This window comes from Somniosus microcephalus, unplaced genomic scaffold (genome assembly GCF_052327205.1).
Source record: "Somniosus microcephalus isolate GS21.2 unplaced genomic scaffold, FLI_Smic_1.0 unresolved_chr1, whole genome shotgun sequence".
In the NCBI taxonomy this organism is placed as follows: Eukaryota; Metazoa; Chordata; class Chondrichthyes; order Squaliformes; family Somniosidae; genus Somniosus; species Somniosus microcephalus.
In genome coordinates, this window is record NW_028225179.1 from 154941015 (window position 1) to 154958204 (window position 17190).

The 17190-nt window shown below is 51.8% G+C and overlaps 1 protein-coding gene across 1 annotated transcript in view; it reads left to right on the forward strand.

The window, feature by feature from the left end:
• LOC147096285 (zinc-binding protein A33-like) overlaps positions 1–9897 on the forward strand; it is a 77642-nt gene extending 67745 nt beyond the window's left edge. Inside the window, exon 7 of the mRNA XM_085973885.1 lies at positions 9477–9897. Within this exon, the coding sequence (XP_085830011.1) occupies positions 9477–9885 (409 nt within the window). The 3' untranslated portion in view covers positions 9886–9897. The remainder of the gene's footprint in view (positions 1–9476) is intronic.
• Positions 9898–17190: the final 7293 nt, after the last annotated feature.

Here is a 17190-nt window from a genome sequence, read left to right on the forward strand (position 1 = left end):
GGAGGAGGAATTCCTGGAGTGTATAGGGGATGGTTTCCTGGACCAATATGTCGAGGAAGCAACTGGAGATCAGGCCATCTTAGACTGGGTATTATGTAATGAGAAAGGATTACTTAGCAATCTTGTTGTGTGAGGCCCCTTGGGGCGGAGTGATCATAATATGTTGGAATTCTTCATTAAGATGGAGAGTGAAGTAGTTGACACAGAGACTAAGGTCCTGAATTTAAATAAAGAAAACTATGATGGTATGAGGCGCGAGTTGGCTAGGATGGATTGGAGAATGTTACTTAAATGGTTGACAGTTGTTAAGCAATGGCAAACATTGAAAGATCGCATGGATGAAATACAGAATTTGTTCATCCCTGTTTGGCATAAAAATAAAGTGAAAAAGGTGACTCAACCGTGGCTAACAAGGGAAATTAGGGAAAACATAAGATCCAAGGAGAGGACATATAAATTGGCCAAAAAAAGCAGCAAACCTGAGGATTGGGAGCAGTTTAGGATTCAGCAAAGGAGGACAAAGGGATTAATTAAGAGGGGGAAAATAGAGTATGAGTGTAAGCTTGCAGGGAACATAAAAACTGACTGTAAAAATATGGAATCTTCTACTCCTGGAATCTCCTACTCCTGGAATCTTCTACTCCTGGAATCTCCTACTCCTGGAATCTTCTACTCCTGGAATCTCCTACTCCTGGAATCGTATACTCCTGGAATCTCCTACTGCTGGAATCTCCTACTCCTGGAATCTCCTACTCCTGGAATCTCCTACTCCTGGAATCTCCTACTCCTGGAATCTCCTACTCCTGGAATCTCCTACCCCTGGAATCTCCTACTCCTGGAATCTCCGACTTCTGGAATCTTCTACTCCTGTAATCTTCTACAATTTGCGGCTGTTACGAACTCCTTATACCGTTACTCTGATTCAAAACCTATGGGATCCTCCTGAACCAATGACTGACTGACACCCAAACACAAAATCCAATCATAAAGATGCCACGTTGGTATCACCCTGACTTACTCAGGCTTTTGTTCTGATGACACTCTTACATCATCTGTTTTTGACCATCAAGACTCTTTCTAAAATTTGTTCATGGGATGTGGGCGTCGCTGACAAGACCAGCATTTATTGCCCATCCCTAATTGCCCTTGAGTAGGTGGTGGTGAGCCGCCTGTTGAACTGTTGCAGTCTGTAAGGTGAAGGTACTCCCACAGTGCTGGTCAGTAGGAAGTTCCAGGATTTTGACCCAGTGACGATGACGAAACGGCAATATACTTCCAAGTCAGGATGGTGTGTGACATGGGTGGTAACTTGGAGGTGGTGGTGTTCACATGCGCCTCCTGCCCTTGTCCTTCTAGGTGGTAGAGATCGTGGGTTTACGAGGTGCTGCCGAATAAGCCTTGGTGATTTGCTGCAGTGCACCTTGCAGATGGCACACACTGCAGCCACAGTACGCCGGTGGTTGGGGGAGTAAATGTTTAAGGTGGTGGATGGGGTGCCAATCAAGCGGGCTGCTTTGTCCTGGAAGGTGTCGAGCTACTTGAGTGTTGTTGGAGCTGCACTCATCCAGGCAAGTGGAGAGTATTCCATCACACACCTGACTTGTGCATTGCAGATGCTGGAAAGGCTTTGGGGAGTCAGGAGGTGAGACATGGGTGGTAACTTGGAGGTGGTGGAGATTGCAGTAATTGGTCGGGTTGGATTTGTCCTACTTTTTGTGGACAAGACATACCGCAGCAGTTTTCCGCATTGTCGGATAGATGCCAGTGTTGTAGCTGTACTGGAACAGCTTGGCTAGAAGCGCGGCTAGTTCTGGAGCACAAGTCTTCAGCATGACAGACGGGGTGTTGACAGGGCCCATAGCCTTCGCTGTATTTTTTTAATTCATTTTTGTGGCATGTGGGCATTGCTGGCAAGGCCGGCATTTATTGCCCATCCCTAATTGCCGTTGAGAAGGTGGTGGTGAGCCGCCTTCTTGAACCGCTGCAGTCCTTGGTTGGGGGAGTGAATGTTTAAAGTGTTAGCTGGGGTGCCAATCAAGCGGGCTGCTTTGCCCTGTATGGTGTCGAGCTTCCAGAGTGTTATTTGCGCTGCACTCATCCAGGCAAGTGGAGAGTATTCCATCACACTCCTTACTTGTGCCTTGTAGATGGTAGAAAGGCTTTGGGGAGTCAGGATTTGAGACACTCGTCACAGAATACCCAGCCTCTGACCTGCTCTTGTTGCCACAGTATTTACGTGGCTGGTCCAGTTAAGTTTCTGGTCAATGGTGACCCCCCAGGATGTTGATGGGGATTCGGCGATGGTAATGCCATTGAATGTCAAGGGGCGGTGCTTTGACTATCTCCAACAAGCGAGAGTCTGTGCCTGGCACTTCTGTGGCGTGAATGTTACCTGCCACTTATCAGCCCAAGCCTGAATGTCGTCCTGGTCTTGTTGCATGCGGGCATGGACTGCTTCATTATCCGAGGAGTTGTGAATGGCACTGAACACTGTGCAGTCATCAGGGAACATCCCCATTTCTGACCTTATCCAGTGCACACAGCCATTTCTTGCTACCACATGGAGTGAATTGGCTGAAGACGGGCTTCTGTGATGGTGGGGATCTCAGGAATAGGCCGATATGGATCATCCACTCGACACTTCTGGCTGAAGATGGTTGAAAACTCTTCAGCCTTGTCTTTTGCACTGACGTACTGGACTCCACTATCCTTGACGATGGGGATGTTCATCAAGCCTCCTTCTCCCGTTAGTTGTTCAATGGTCCACCACCATTCACGACTAGATGTGGCAGGATTGCAGAGCTTTGATCTGATCCGTTGATTGTGGGTTCGCTTAGCCCTGTCTATAGCATCTGCTTCTGCTTTTTAACATGCATGTAGTCCCGTGGTGCAGCTTCCCCAGGTTGGCACCACATTTTTCGGTACACCTAATGTTGCTCTTGGCATGCTCTTCTACACTCCTCAGTGAGCCAGGGTTGGTCCCCTGGTTTGATGGTAATGGTAGACTGAGGGATATGTCGGGCCATGAGGTTACTGATTGTGGTGGAATACAATTCTGCTGCTGCTGATGGCCCACAACGCCTCATGGATGCCCAGTTTGGAGCTGCTTGATCTGTTCTGAATCTATCCCATTTAGCACGGTGGTAGTGCCACACAACACGATGGAGGGTGTCCTCAGTGTGAAGACGGGACTTCATCTCCACAATGACTGTGCAGTGGTCACTGCTACCAATGCTGTCATGGGCAGATGCATCTGCGACAGGTAGTTTAGTGAGGACGAGGTCAAGTAGGTTTTTCCCTCATGTTGGTTCTCGCACCACATGTCACAGGCCCAGACTGGCAGCTATGTCCTTAAGTACTTGGCCAGCTCGGTCAGTAGAGGAGCTACTGAGGCATTCTTGGTGATGGACATTGAAGTCCTCCACCCAGAGTACATTCTGTGCCCTTGCTACTCTCAGTGCTTCTTCCAAGTGGTGTTCAACATGGAGGAGAACTGATTCATCAGCTGAGGGAGGGCGGTAGGTGTTAATCAGCAGGAGGTTTCCTTCACCTTGCTTTACCTAAAGCCATGAGACTTCATGGGGTCTGGAGTCAATATCGAGGACTCCCAGGACCACTCCTTCCCGACTGTATACCACTGTGCCACCACTCCTGGTGGGTCTGTCCTGCCGGTGGGACAGGAAATGTCCAGGGATGGTGATGGAGGAGTTTGGGACAGTGGCTGAAAGGTATGATTCTGTGAGTATGAGTATGTCAGGCTGTTGCTTGACTAGTCTGTGGAACAGCTCTCCCAATATTGGCACAAGTCCCCAGATGTTCGTGCGGAGGACTTTGCAGGGTCGACTGGGCTGGGTGTGCCACTGTCATGTCTGTAGCCAGTACCGATGTCAATGCTGGGTGGTCCAAGCGGTTTTATCTGGGGTATTTATGGCAATACTAAAGGAATATGTCTCCACGGGTTGAGGTACGGCCCTTGCTGTTAGCCTTTGTTTTTATAACTCACTGCGGATGTTCTAACATTTCAGCACAATGGTAACTGCACCTGACCTTGTTTCCCAGGCTAACTGCCGTCTATTCGACCGTGGAAATCTCTTTCTCATCCCAGGCTGTCTGGTTACAGCTTCCTCACAGACTTTTAAGCATAAGAAAAAGGGTTACATGTTACACATCATTCAGGCTATCATTACATACAGTTGATGATTACAAACTTCTACATTTAATCCTTACACACGATTATGGATCTCTTACTGACGATTATAAGATATTATTGGTTATAAGATATTAAAACAAGAATTCAAAATAAACAAACATGTAATTCATAACAATCTTACAGTCCCTGCCTCGTATCTCAGTCTCTGGAATTCCATTAATTCTCTCAGCTTTTCTCACAGACTGACTGTCGCTTTGCTAACAAGGCTTGTTAAAGTCTGCACCTTTTCATATTTGGTCAAGCAGACCCAAGGCCTCTTTCTTCCATTTTAAAATCTAACCGGGTCTACCCAAGGCATATTACACTGGTTTATAAACATGATTATTCAAGAATTGGCGAGCATTGACTAACAGTTACATAATACCAACCTAAACCTACAACTAATAATGTTTATTTCATTTCGTCCATGTTAGCTAGTGGGAATCTGAAATGGGGATTTCTCAGGATTCTTACACTGGTACAGACAGATACTCACCGGAGGACTTATCAGGAACAGTTGTAAGCGTGTAGCTCTCATCTCCTTACGCTGCTCGAAGCTCGAAGTCCAAGTCCCTCTGAGCTTTTGGGTGTTGTTCCATTTATCGACCCCGCCCATAAAACTGGCCCCGCCGCCAGATCGGGATAATGAGCCTGGCGAGTTTCCGCTGATTGTGCCCGTTTGAGGAAGCTCTTCAAATTGAACTAATTTTTAGGGGCACAGGCACTAGTAGGCACGTTTTAACAGTTTTTAAATATTAAAAAGTATCTAATTTATGAAGAAACCGACTAGTGTACACCAATGAAACTGGTAAATGGTTCAATACAGTTTTAAAGTCATTCTTAGTGATTTGAAAGCAGACTACTCACAGGTGGAGGATTAGACACTCTGAATAAAATGCTTATTTTTTGTGACCATAGAATGATACAGAACAAAAGGAGGCCATTCGGCCCATCTTTGGTAGAGCTATCCTATTAATCCCAGTCCCCTGCTCTTTCCCCACAGCCTTGTCATTTTTTCCCTTGAACTATTTATCCAATACTCTTTGGAATGTTACTATTGAATCTGCTTCCACCGCCCTTTCAGGCAGCGCGTTCCAGATCACCACAACTCGCTGTGTAAAATTTTTTTCCTCATGTCGCCTCTGGTTCTTTGGCCAATCACCTTCAATCTGTGTCCTCTGGTTACCAGCCCTTCTGCCATTCGAAACAGTTTCTCCTTATTTACTCGATCAAAATCATTCATGATTTTGAACACGTCTGTCAAATCTCCTCTTAACCTTCTCTGCTCCGAGGAGAACAACCCCAGTTTCTCCAGTCTCTCCACGTGACTGAAGTCCCTCATCCCTGGTACCATTCGACTAAATTTCTCCTGCACCCTGTCCAAGGCCTTGACATCCTTCCTAAAGTGCGGTGCCCAGAATTGAACACAATCCTCCAGCTGAGGCCTAACCAGTGTTTTATAAAGGTTTAGCATAAGCTCCTTGCTTTTGTACTCTATTCCTGTATTAATAAAGCCAAGGATCCCATATTATTTTAACAGCCTTCTCAACTTGTCCCGCCACTTTCAAAGATTTATGTACAGACACCCCCAGGGGTCTCTTTGTTCCTGCACACCTTTAAAATTGCACCATTGAGATCATATTGCCTCTCCTCATTCTTCCTACCAAAATATCACAAAACACTTCTCTGCATTAAATTTTGTCTATCATTTGTCTGACCATTTCACCAGCCTGCCTATGTCCTTCTGAAGTCTGTTACTATCCTCCTCAATATTTACAACATTTACAAGTTTCATATCGTCTGAAAACTTTGAAATGATGCCTTGTATACCCAAGTCCAGGTCATTAATAGATATCAAAAGGAGCAGTGGCCCTAATAAGGACCCAGGGATCACCACTGTATACTTCCCTCCAGTCTGAAAAACAACCATTCACCACTACTCGCTACTTTCTGCCCTTTAGTCCTGTGGGCTTTAATTTTGATAACAAGTCTCTTATGTGGTACCTTGTTTTGAAAGTCTATATACACCACATCCACCTCACTACCTTCATCAACTCTCCCCGTTACTTCATCAAAGAACTCGATCACGTTAGTCAAACACGATTTGCCTTTAACAAATCCGTGCTGACTTTCATTTACTCGCCCATACTTTCCCAAACGCTGATTAATTTTGTCCCAGATTATTGTCTCTACAACTTTCCCCACCACCGACGTTAGGCTGACTGGCCTGTAGTTGCCAGGTTTAGCCCTCTCCCCTTTTTAAAAGAGCGGTGTAACATTTGCAATCCTCCGGTCCTCTGGCACCACCCCCAGATCTAAGGAGCATTGGAAGATTGTGGCCAGAACCTCCGCAATTTCCCCCCTTACTTCCCCCAGTAACATAGGATGCATCCCATCCAGACCGGGGACTTTTCTACTTTGAGGAACACACATTCACACATCTACCCATATACACCCAGTCCCACAGAGTGACTTTCCTCAGTTAGTAATCTGGTAAGGAGTATGGAATGTGTTCAACCCCCAGGTATTTTAACCACAGTTTGTGGGGCATTAAACTGGGAACAGTATTTAGTTGTACATTGAGGCTCCAGTTCCAGCTTTTGTTTATTTTAGTATTTATATTCCCCCAAAATCTCTCAGTGCAGAGGCGGGTGTAATGTTTGATATTTTCAGAAGCTGTGACCTCCCTCCCTGGAAGTCCCGGTGTTTTCTGCTGTTGTCAGATCCTCGATTCCTCCCCTCAGGGCGGCTGTTTTCTCGAATTGAAAAACAAAAAAATCAGTCAGAAAGGGGGATCTCGGTGAGAACATCTCTCCCCGATCCCCGGCCAGTCTCTGCCCCCGATCCCCGGCCAGTCTCTCCCCGATCCCCGGCCAGTCGCTCCCCGATCCCCGGCCAGTCTCTCCCCGATCCCCGGCCAGTCTCTCTCCCCAATCCCCGGCCAGTCTCTCCCCCCGATCCCCGGCCAGTCTCTCTCCCCAATCCCCGGCCAGTCTCTCCCCCCGATCCCCGGCCAGTCTGTCCCCGATCCCTGGCCAGTCTCTCCCCGATCCCCGGCCAGTCTCTCCCCGATCCCCGACCAGTCTCTCTCCCGGTCCCCGGCCAGTCTCTCCCCGATCCCCAGCCAGTCTCTCCCCGATCCCCCGCCAGTCTCTCCCCCCGATCCCCAGCCAGTCTCTGCCTTGATCCCTGACCAGTCTCTCCCCCCGATCCCCGGCAAGTCTCTCCCCGATCCCCGGCCAGTCTCCCGCCGATCCCCAGCCAGTCTCTCCCCGATCCCCGGCCAGTCTCTCCCCCGATCCCCGGCCAGTCTCCTCCCGATCCCCGGCCAGTCTCTCCCCGATCCCCGGTCAGTCTCTCCCCGATCCCCGGCCAGTCTCACCTGATCCCCGGCCAGTCTCTCTCCCGATCCCCGGCCAGTCTCTCTCCCCAATCCCTGGCCAGTCAATTCAATTCAATTCAATTCAAATCGCTTTATTGGCATGATAAGGTACATCTTATGTTGCCAAAGCAGCGAAAACATTTATGGTTGAACACTTAAACGCAGATCTATCCATACAGTGTATAAACAGATATATCCCTGAGTGTATAAATATACATTCGTATAATTTGTATATACTCTTTTCTTAGGTTTAATTGTTGTCCCTCTGTTTATGGCAAGCTGTAACATAGTGTGCCGCTAAGGTTACACAATTTCTCTCTTCCCCAAGTAGGTATGGGAGTTTTTGGTCGTCATTCAAATTTCTGAATTCAGGGCATATTTTTGTGAATTTTGGGTAGAAATTCTCCCTGATGCCCTGATATTTTCCACAAGCTGTGAGGAAGTGCATCTCTGTCTCCACCACTCCCTGACTGCAGTGAGAGCATATCCTGTCCTCTCTTGGCAGCTGGGTCTGTCTGTGTCTGCCTTTTTCGATGGCCAGGCTATGTTCACTAAGTCTGTACCTTGTCAAGGTTTTTCTCGGTTTGCTATCCTTTACCATGGTCAGGTATTCAGCCATGTTGTATTGTCTGTTTAGGGCCAAGTAGCAAATGAGTTTGTTTTGGGTTTTTGTTGTTTCTGCCCAATATGACAGATATTTTTCCTTTTGCTTAGTGACAATTGTGTTGGGTCGAATTCTCTGTGCTACGATGTCACTGTCCTGGGGCTGGTTATTGTTAGTAGTTACTTCACTGAGTCCCAGGACTAGTTGACTGAGGGTATTCTTCTTTATGGTCCTCTCTTGGCATTTCAGGGGCTTTGATCCCCGGCCAGTCTCTCCCCCCGATCCCCGGCGAGTCTCTCCCCCCGATCCCTGGCCAGTCTCCTCCCGATCCCCGGCCAGTCTCCTCCCGATCCCCGGCCAGTCTCTCCCTGATCCCCGGCCAGTCTCACCCGATCCCCGGCCAGTCTCTCCCCGATCACAGGCCAGTCTACCCCCAATCCCCGGCCAGTCTCTCTCCCCGATCCCCGGCCAGTCTCTCTCCCGATACCGGGCCAGTCTCTCCCCCCGATCCCCGGCCAGTCTCTCCCCCCAATCCCCGGCCAGTCTCTCCCCCCGATCCCCGGCCAGTCTCTCCCCCCGATCCCCGGCCAGTCTCTCCCCCCGATCCCCAGCCAGTCGCTCCCCGATACCCGGCCAGTCTCTCCCCGATCCCTGGCCAGTCTCTCCCCGATCCCCGGCCAGTCTCTCTCCCCCCGATCCCCGGCCAGTCTCTCTCCCCAATCCCCGGCCAGTCTCTCCCCCCGATCCCCGGCCAGTCTGTCCCCGATCCCTGGCCAGTCTCTCCCCGATCCCCGGCCAGTCTCTCCCCGATCCCCGGCCAGTCTCTCCCCGATCCCCAGCCAGTCTCTCCCCGATCCCCCGCCAGTCTCTCCCCCCGATCCCCGGCCAGTCTCTGCCCTGATCCCTGACCAGTCTCTCCCCCCGATCCCCGGCAAGTCTCTCCCCGATCCCCGGCCAGTCTCCCGCCGATCCCCAGCCAGTCTCTCCCCGATCCCCGGCAAGTCTCTCCCCGATCCCCGGCCAGTCTCCCGCCGATCCCCAGCCAGTCTCTCCCCGATCCCCGGCCAGTCTCTCCCCCGATCCCCGGCCAGTCGCTCCCGCGATCACGAGCCAGTCTCTCTCCCTGATCCCCGGCCAGTCTCTCTCTAATCCCGGGTGAATCTCTCTAATTCTCTGCTTTTTCTCCCAGTCTCTGTGACCCTGGATGTGGAAACAGCGAATCCACGGCTCGAGGTGTCTGAGGGTCTGAAGAGTGTGAGACGGACCGGGACCTGGAGGAATCTCCCTGACACCGGGAAGAGGTTTACAAACTGGGCCTGTGTGCTGGGATCGGAGGGATTCACATCGGGGAGACATTACTGGGAGGTGGAGGTGGCGGGGAATGAGCGCTGGAGTCTGGGAGTAGCCGCAGAGTCTGTGGAGAGGAAGGGATGGGTCAGACTGAGCCCGGAGACTGGAGTCTGGATCATCGGGCGGATTTATGTAAACTCCTCCCCTCAATCCCGTCTCCCCGCCGGTCCGATCCCCGGGAAGGTGGGAGTTTATCTCAGTTATGAGTCCGGGACAGTTTCATTTTACAGCGCGGACACCAAGTCCCATCTCCACACCTTCACTGGGAATAAATTCACGGGGAAACTTTATCCTTTCTTCTGGACTTGGGATGTGAACAAGTGGCTGAGAATCTGCTCCGGCTCCGATCCGGGTCTGTAAAAGGGGCGGGGCCTCGGGTCGGCCGCATCAGTGACCTGACCCCCGCGCCATTCGGGTCATTAACAGAGGTCAGGGGTCAGGAGCAGGAAAATGTAATTTCCAAATTACACATTGTAAAATCCCAATGAGACTGTAAATACAACCAATAAAAATATAAAATGTCAGAAGAAGAAAGAAAGACTTGCATTTCTATAGCGCCTTTCACGACCACCGGGCTTCCCAAAGCGCTTTACAGCCAATGAAGTACTTTTTGGAGTGTAGTCACTGTTGTAATGTGGGAAACGCGGCAGCCAATCTGTGCACAGCAAGCTCCCACAGACAGCAATGTGATAATGACCAGATAATCTGTTTTTTGTTAAGCTAATTGAGGGATAAATATTGGCCAAGACCCCGGGGAAAACTCAATCACAAAAGCAAAATACTGCGGATGCTGGAAATCTGAAATAAACAGAGAAAATGCTGGAAATACTCAGCAGGTCAGGCACCATCTGTGGAGAGAGAAACAGAGTTAACGTTTCAGGTCGATGACCCTTCGTCAGAACTCTTCTCTGAAATAGTGCCTTGGGATCTTTTACATCCACCTGAGAGAGCAGACAGGGCCTCGGTTTAAGGTCTCATCGAAAAGACCCCTCCGACAGTGCGGCACTCGCTCAGTACTGCACTGGAGTGTCAGCCTAGATTGTTGTGCTCATGTCTCTGGAGTCGGACTTGAACCCACAACTTCCTGACTCAGGAAGCGAGAGTGCCACCAACTGAGCCACTGGCTGACACTGTAATAAAAACAAAGACTAAAATAAAAAGTAAAACCGACAGCAGCTCCATCCCAGCCCTTTCTCATCACTGCCCCACTCCTTTATATTAAAAAGCAGGTATAAGTTGTGCTCTCAAAATGAGGACATTCCTCAGTTCATCAGCACCATTAGTGATGAGAAATACACAAACTATCTCTCTTCAAGATGACGGGGAGTTTGCAAATCTTCGGTTTAACGGGCTGAATGTTCACTTTTACTGCGGTGCGGGCTGTAAAACGGGCGGCCGATCCGCTAACGCCTGTTGTGGTAAAAGTGAAAATTCACCCCAGAGTGTTTGACGTTCCCTCGCAGTTGATTGTAGTGCCACTTTCAGCCAGGAGATGGTGATGGCGAGCTGTACAAAGCGCTGTAAAGTTTTACAGTGCAGTATCACCACCTGCTGGTGGAAACCGGTACTGAGGGAATATCAAAAACTGCAAATGCTGAAACACTCGGCTGATCAGACAATTCAGGCAGGACCTTCCTTCAGAACTGAAAGATGATGGGATGAGAAAAAAGAATGGAAAATAAACACGAGCCTAGAATTCCCTCTTCCATGCTCCTGGCACACACCGAGTCCCTGTCGGGAAAATCCGCATTCCCGGTCTGTCCAATGTTCAAAAAAGCACAGGTTGGGATTGTGGAATTTCCCAATATGGGCTCTTGCTGTGTGTCAGGAGAGCTGAATTCCAAAATCTGGGCCTGTATTCCGAGTACAGAGAGGAGATTAATCAGTTAAAAAATCTCTGAAGTGGGTGCTGAAGACATGAAATTTATTTCCAGAGGGTGCCTGGGAGATACTTTGGTCAAAAGTGAATGGAAACTAGTTACTGGATTATCCTAGGCAGCGCCCTAGGTATGTGTCAGACCGTTACTTCACCCCTTGGTCCTGGATTTGAATCAAACAACAACAACAAATTGCATTTATATAGCACCTTAAACATAGTAAAATGACCCAAGGCGCTTCACAGGAATGTTATCAAACCAAATCTGATACTGAGCTTGGTCAAAGAGGTAGGTTTAATGTAATGTCCATGTAATGTAATTAGCGCCACAGTCACTCGGAGGAATGCCAGGGTTCAATGAACAGACTGGGACTATCTTCTTGTTCAGTATTACTTCTTTGTACTGGATGTTTAATGCATAATAAACCTGTTTTACTGATACACAATATACCTGGACCCACAGTGCTTTGTGTAGTCACGGAGAAATTATTCTAAAGAACTTTTAAAAGCGACATCATCCCTCAGTCTTCTCTTACCTAGAGAAAAGAGCCCCAGCCTGGGTGCTCTCCAGTGACTCCTCCCGCTGGACGTGGCCATCAGGTGAGGACACAACTGAGCTCAGCTCTGCTGTTCCCGAGACTGGAGTTAGTGCCTTCAGGAGAAGAAGCGAGGAAATTGAGGTTTGAGGGACTTCTACAAAGAAAGCCACATTATAAAAAGACGATTGGCTGTGCTGGTGCTCAGCTCACTGTGCCACGGTGCTCGCTGCACTCCACACATGGTGATCTCCCAGTCTGAGCTGTGCTGCCCTAGAAGCTGGAGTGAAATCTCTTTTACAGCCCTCAGTGCATTGAGAAATATTGTGGTTTTCAACTTATTTTTTTCATGAGTAAGCTCTGTCACTGTAGTGTGGCAAATTTAGTTGCCCCCTTTTCCCCCGCCCCTCCAGTGCCACACATCTGTTCCCAGCTGATGGGGCTCACTGGCAAACTGTTCCTACCGGATATAAAACACAAAGTGCCGGCAGTGCATGGCAGACCAGTCAGTATCTGTAAAGAGAAAAGAGCCGATTGATGGTTTGAATGTGAATCTTTTCATCAGAACTCGTGATGAGGCGTTATACACCTGAAACACCTTTTCCAATTCAGGTTTATTATATTAGTAGATTCTGTTTTTTATATTATTGTTCACACCCGGTCTCTGTTAATACGGAAATGTAACCTGCTTCGAGCAGATACAGAAGAAGAGAGCACCTTTGTTTCATTTCTTTACCTCCCTGCCTGTGCTGGGACACGTCTTGGCTCTGATGTGAGCTCCCTGCTTCTGCTGGGATGCTGATTGCCTCTGCTGTGTGCTTCATGCATCTGCTGGAATACACCCTGGTTCTGCTGGGAAACCCAATGCCGCTGTGTGATTGATGCTCCTTTCCTCTCTTCTTTACCTGCCTCTGTTGACCTGAGTAAGATCTGGATCTCAATGTGTGGCCAACAACAGTGCCCGTGAACTTTCTTCCACTACATCCCCGGGTATCTTGCTCCTGACAGACCAGTAAGCAGCGCCTGAACTTCCTGCTTTAGAGTTTTTGTCTGACAACATTTTTGTTCGTTTCGTTCGCTTTGTTTGTATTGTTAGATTAATGAATGTAATAAACATGGCGAGACTGCTCTGAAACCACGTGATCGCTGGTTGGATGCAAATTCATTACGAAAAAAAAATCAATGAACGAAATCTGGGGATAAAATAGTTTTTGGGCGGTAGTTCAAAATGTCCAGCTGAGTCTAGAATGAGGTGTGAACTGCAGGAATAAACACAGGAAATGCTGGAAATACTCAGCAGGTTTCATACTCGGGGGGTTTATTTCAAACTTTGGATTCTTGTTGCTTGGTGAGCGAGCTGGACAGTCGCTTCTTCACCGATAACCTGCTGACCAGTGAGGACTGGGGTGAGGAGGAAGGGGGGGACTGGGGTGAGGAGGAGGGGGGGACTGGGGTGAGGAGGAGGGGGGGGACTGGGGTGAGGAGGAGGGGGGGACTGGGGTGAGGAGGAGGGGGGGACTGGGGTGAGGAGGAGGGGGGGACTGGGGTGAGGAGGAGGGGGGGACTGGGGTGAGGAGGAGGGGGGGACTGGGGTGAGGAGGAGGGGGGGGACTGGGGTGAGGAGGAGGGGGGGGACTGGGGTGAGGAGGAGGGGGGGACTGGGGTGAGGAGGAGGGGGGGGACTGGGGTGAGGAGGAGGGGGGGACTGGGGTGAGGAGGAGGGGGGGACTGGGGTGAGGAGGAGGGGGGGACTGGGGTGAGGAGGAGGGGGGGACTGGGGTGAGGAGGAGGGGGGGGACTGGGGTGAGGAGGAGGGGGGGACTGGGGTGAGGAGGAGGGGGGGGACTGGGGTGAGGAGGAGGGGGGGGACTGGGGTGAGGAGGAGGGGGGGACTGGGGTGAGGAGGAGGGGGGACTGGGGTGAGGAGGAGGGGGGGACTGGGGTGAGGAGGAGGGGGGGACTGGGGTGAGGAGGAGGGGGGGGACTGGGGTGAGGAGGAGGGGGGGGACTGGGGTGAGGAGGAGGGGGGGACTGGGGTGAGGAGGAGGGGGGGACTGGGGTGAGGAGGAGGAGGGGACTGGGGTAAGTCGGAGGGGGACTGGGGTAAGGAGATGGGGGGACTGGGGTAAGGAGATGGGGGGACTGGGGTAAGGAGATGGGGGGACTGGGGTAAGGAGATGGGGGGACTGGGGTAAGGAGATGGGGGGACTGGGGTAAGGAGGAGGGGGGATGGGTAAGGAGGAGGGGGGATGGGTAAGGAGGAGGGGGGGATGGGTAAGGAGGAGGGGGGGACTGGGGTAAGGAGGAGGAGGGGGACTGGGGTAAGTCGGAGGGGGACTGGGGTAAGGAGATGGGGGGACTGGGGTAAGGAGGAGGGGGGGATGGGTAAGGAGGAGGGGGGACTGGGGTAAGGAGGAGGGGGGACTGGGGTAAGGAGGAGGGGGGACTGGGTAAGGAGGAGGGGGGACTGGGGTAAGGAGGAGGGGGGGACTGGGGTAAGGAGGAGGGGGGACTGGGGTAAGGAGGAGGGGGGGACTGGGGTAAGGAGGAGGGGGGACTGGGGGTAAGGAGGAGGGGGGACTGGGGTAAGGAGGAGGGGGGGACTGGGGTAAGGAGGAGGGGGGACTGGGGTAAGGAGGAGGGGGGGACTGGGGTAAGGAGGAGGGGGGACTGGGGTAAGGAGGAGGGGGGACTGGGGTAAGGAGGAGGGGGGACTGGGGTAAGGAGGAGGGGGGACTGGGGTAAGGAGGAGGGGGACTGGGGTAAGGAGGAGGGGGACTGGGGTAAGGAGGAGGGGGACTGGGGTAAGGAGGAGGGGGACTGGGGTAAGGAGGAGGGGGACTGGGGTAAGGAGGAGGGGGACTGGGGTAAGGAGGAGGAGGGACTGGGGTAAGGAGGAGGGGGGACTGGGGTAAGGAGGAGGGGGGACTGGGGTAAGGAGGAGGGGGGACTGGGGTAAGGAGGAGGGGGACTGGGGTAAGGAGGAGGGGGACTGGGGTAAGGAGGAGGGGGACTGGGGTAAGGAGGAGGGGGACTGGGGTAAGGAGGAGGGGGGACTGGGGTAAGGAGGAGGGGGGACTGGGGAGGAGGGGGGACTGGGGTAAGGAGGAGGGGGGACTGGGGTAAGGAGGAGGAGGACTGGGGTAAGGAGGAGGAGGAGGACTGGGGTAAGGAGGAGGGGAGGACTGGGGTAAGGAGGAGGGGGGGACTGGGGTAAGGAGGAGGGGGGGACTGGGGTAAGGAGGAGGGGGGGGACTGGGGTAAGGAGGAGGGGGGGGACTGGGGTAAGGAGGAGGGGGGGACTGGGGTAAGGAGGAGGGGGGGACTGGGGTAAGGAGGAGGGGGGGACTGGGGTAAGGAGGAGGGGGGGACTGGGGTAAGGAGGAGGGGGGGGACTGGGGTAAGGAGGAGGGGGGGGACTGGGGTAAGGAGGAGGGGGGGACTGGGGGTAAGGAGGAGGGGGGGACTGGGGTAAGGAGGAGGGGGGGACTGGGGTAAGGAGGAGGGGGGGACTGGGGTAAGGAGGAGGGGGGGACTGGGGTAAGGAGGAGGGGGGGACTGGCATAGACGATAGGAGCAGGAGTAGGCCATTCACCCCCTTCAGCCTGCTCCGCCACTCAATGAGATCATGGCTAATCATCCAAATTCAATACCCTATCCCTGCCTTCTCCCCATATCCCTTGATCCCTTAAGAAATATATCTAACTCCTTCTTGAATATATTTAATGAATTAGCCTCTACTGCCTTCTCTGGTAGTGAATTCCACAGGTTCACCACTCTCTGGGTGAAGAAATTCTTCCTCATCTCTGTCCTAAATGGACTACCCCTTATCCTTAGACTGTGGCCCCTGGTTCTGGACTCCCCCGGCATCGGGAACATCCTTCCAGCATCTAGTCTGTCTAGTCCTGTTAGAATTTTATAAGTTTCAATGAGATCCCCTCTCATTCTTCTAAACTCCAGTGAGTATAAGCCCAATCGACCCAATCTCTCCTCATACATCATTCCTGCCATCCCAGGTGTCAGTCTGGTGAATCTTCGCTGAACTCCTTCCATGGCAAGAACATCCTTCCTCAGATAAGGCGACCAAAACTGCACACAATACTCAAGATGTGGTCTCACCAAGGCCCTGTACAACTGCAGCAAGACATCGTTGTTCCTGTACTCGAACCCTCTCGCTACGAAGGCCAACATGCCATTTGCCTTCTTAACCGCCTGCTGCACCTGCATGCTTACCTTCAGTGACTGGTGCACAAGAACATCCAGGTCTCGTTGCACTTCACCATCTCCCAATCTATTGCCATTCAGATAATAATCTGCCTTCCTGTTTTTGACACCAAAGTGGATAACCTCGCATTTATCCACATTATCCTGCATCTGCCCAATCACCCAACCTGTCCAAATCATACTGGAGTTTCTCGGCATCCTCCTCACAGCACACACGCCCCACCCAGCTTTGTGTCGTCTGCAAATTTGGAGATATTACATCTAGTTCCCTCATCTAAGGAGGATGTGGGGTGGGGGTGGGAGTAAGGAGGATGTGGGGTTGGGGGGGGTAAGGAGTATGTGGGGTGTTTAGGGGGGGTAGGAAGATGTGTGTTGTGGGGGGGTAAGGAGGATGTGGGGTGGGGGTTAAGGTGGATGTGGGGAGGGTAAAGAGGAGGGGGAATAATGGGGGGGGTAAGGAGGAGGGGAGAATAATGGGGGGGTAAGGAGGAGGGGGAATAATGGGGGGGTAAGGAGGAGGGGAGAATAATGGGGGGGGTAAGGAGGAGGGGAGAATAATGGGGGGGTAAGGAGGAGGGGAGAATAATGGGGGGGTAAGGAGGAGGGGAGAATAATGGGGGGGTAAGGAGGAGGGGAGAATAATGGGGGGGGTAAGGAGGAGGGGAGAATAATGGGGGGGTAAGGAGGAGGGGAGAATAATGGGGGGGTAAGGAGGAGGGGAGAATAATGGGGGGGTAAGGAGGAGGGGAGAATAATGGGGGGGGTAAGGAGGAGGGGGGAATAATGGGGGGTAAGGAGGAGGGGGAATAATGGGGGGTAAGGAGGAGGGGGAATAATGGGGGGTAAGGAGGAGGGGGAATAATGGGGGGTAAGGAGGAGGGGGAATAATGGGGGGTAAGGAGGAGGGGGGAATAATGGGGGAGGAGGGGGAATAATGGGGGGTAAGGAGGAGGGGGAATAATGGGGGTAAGGAGGAGGGGGAATAATGAGGGGTAAGGAGGAGGGGGAATAATGGGGGTAAGGAGGAGG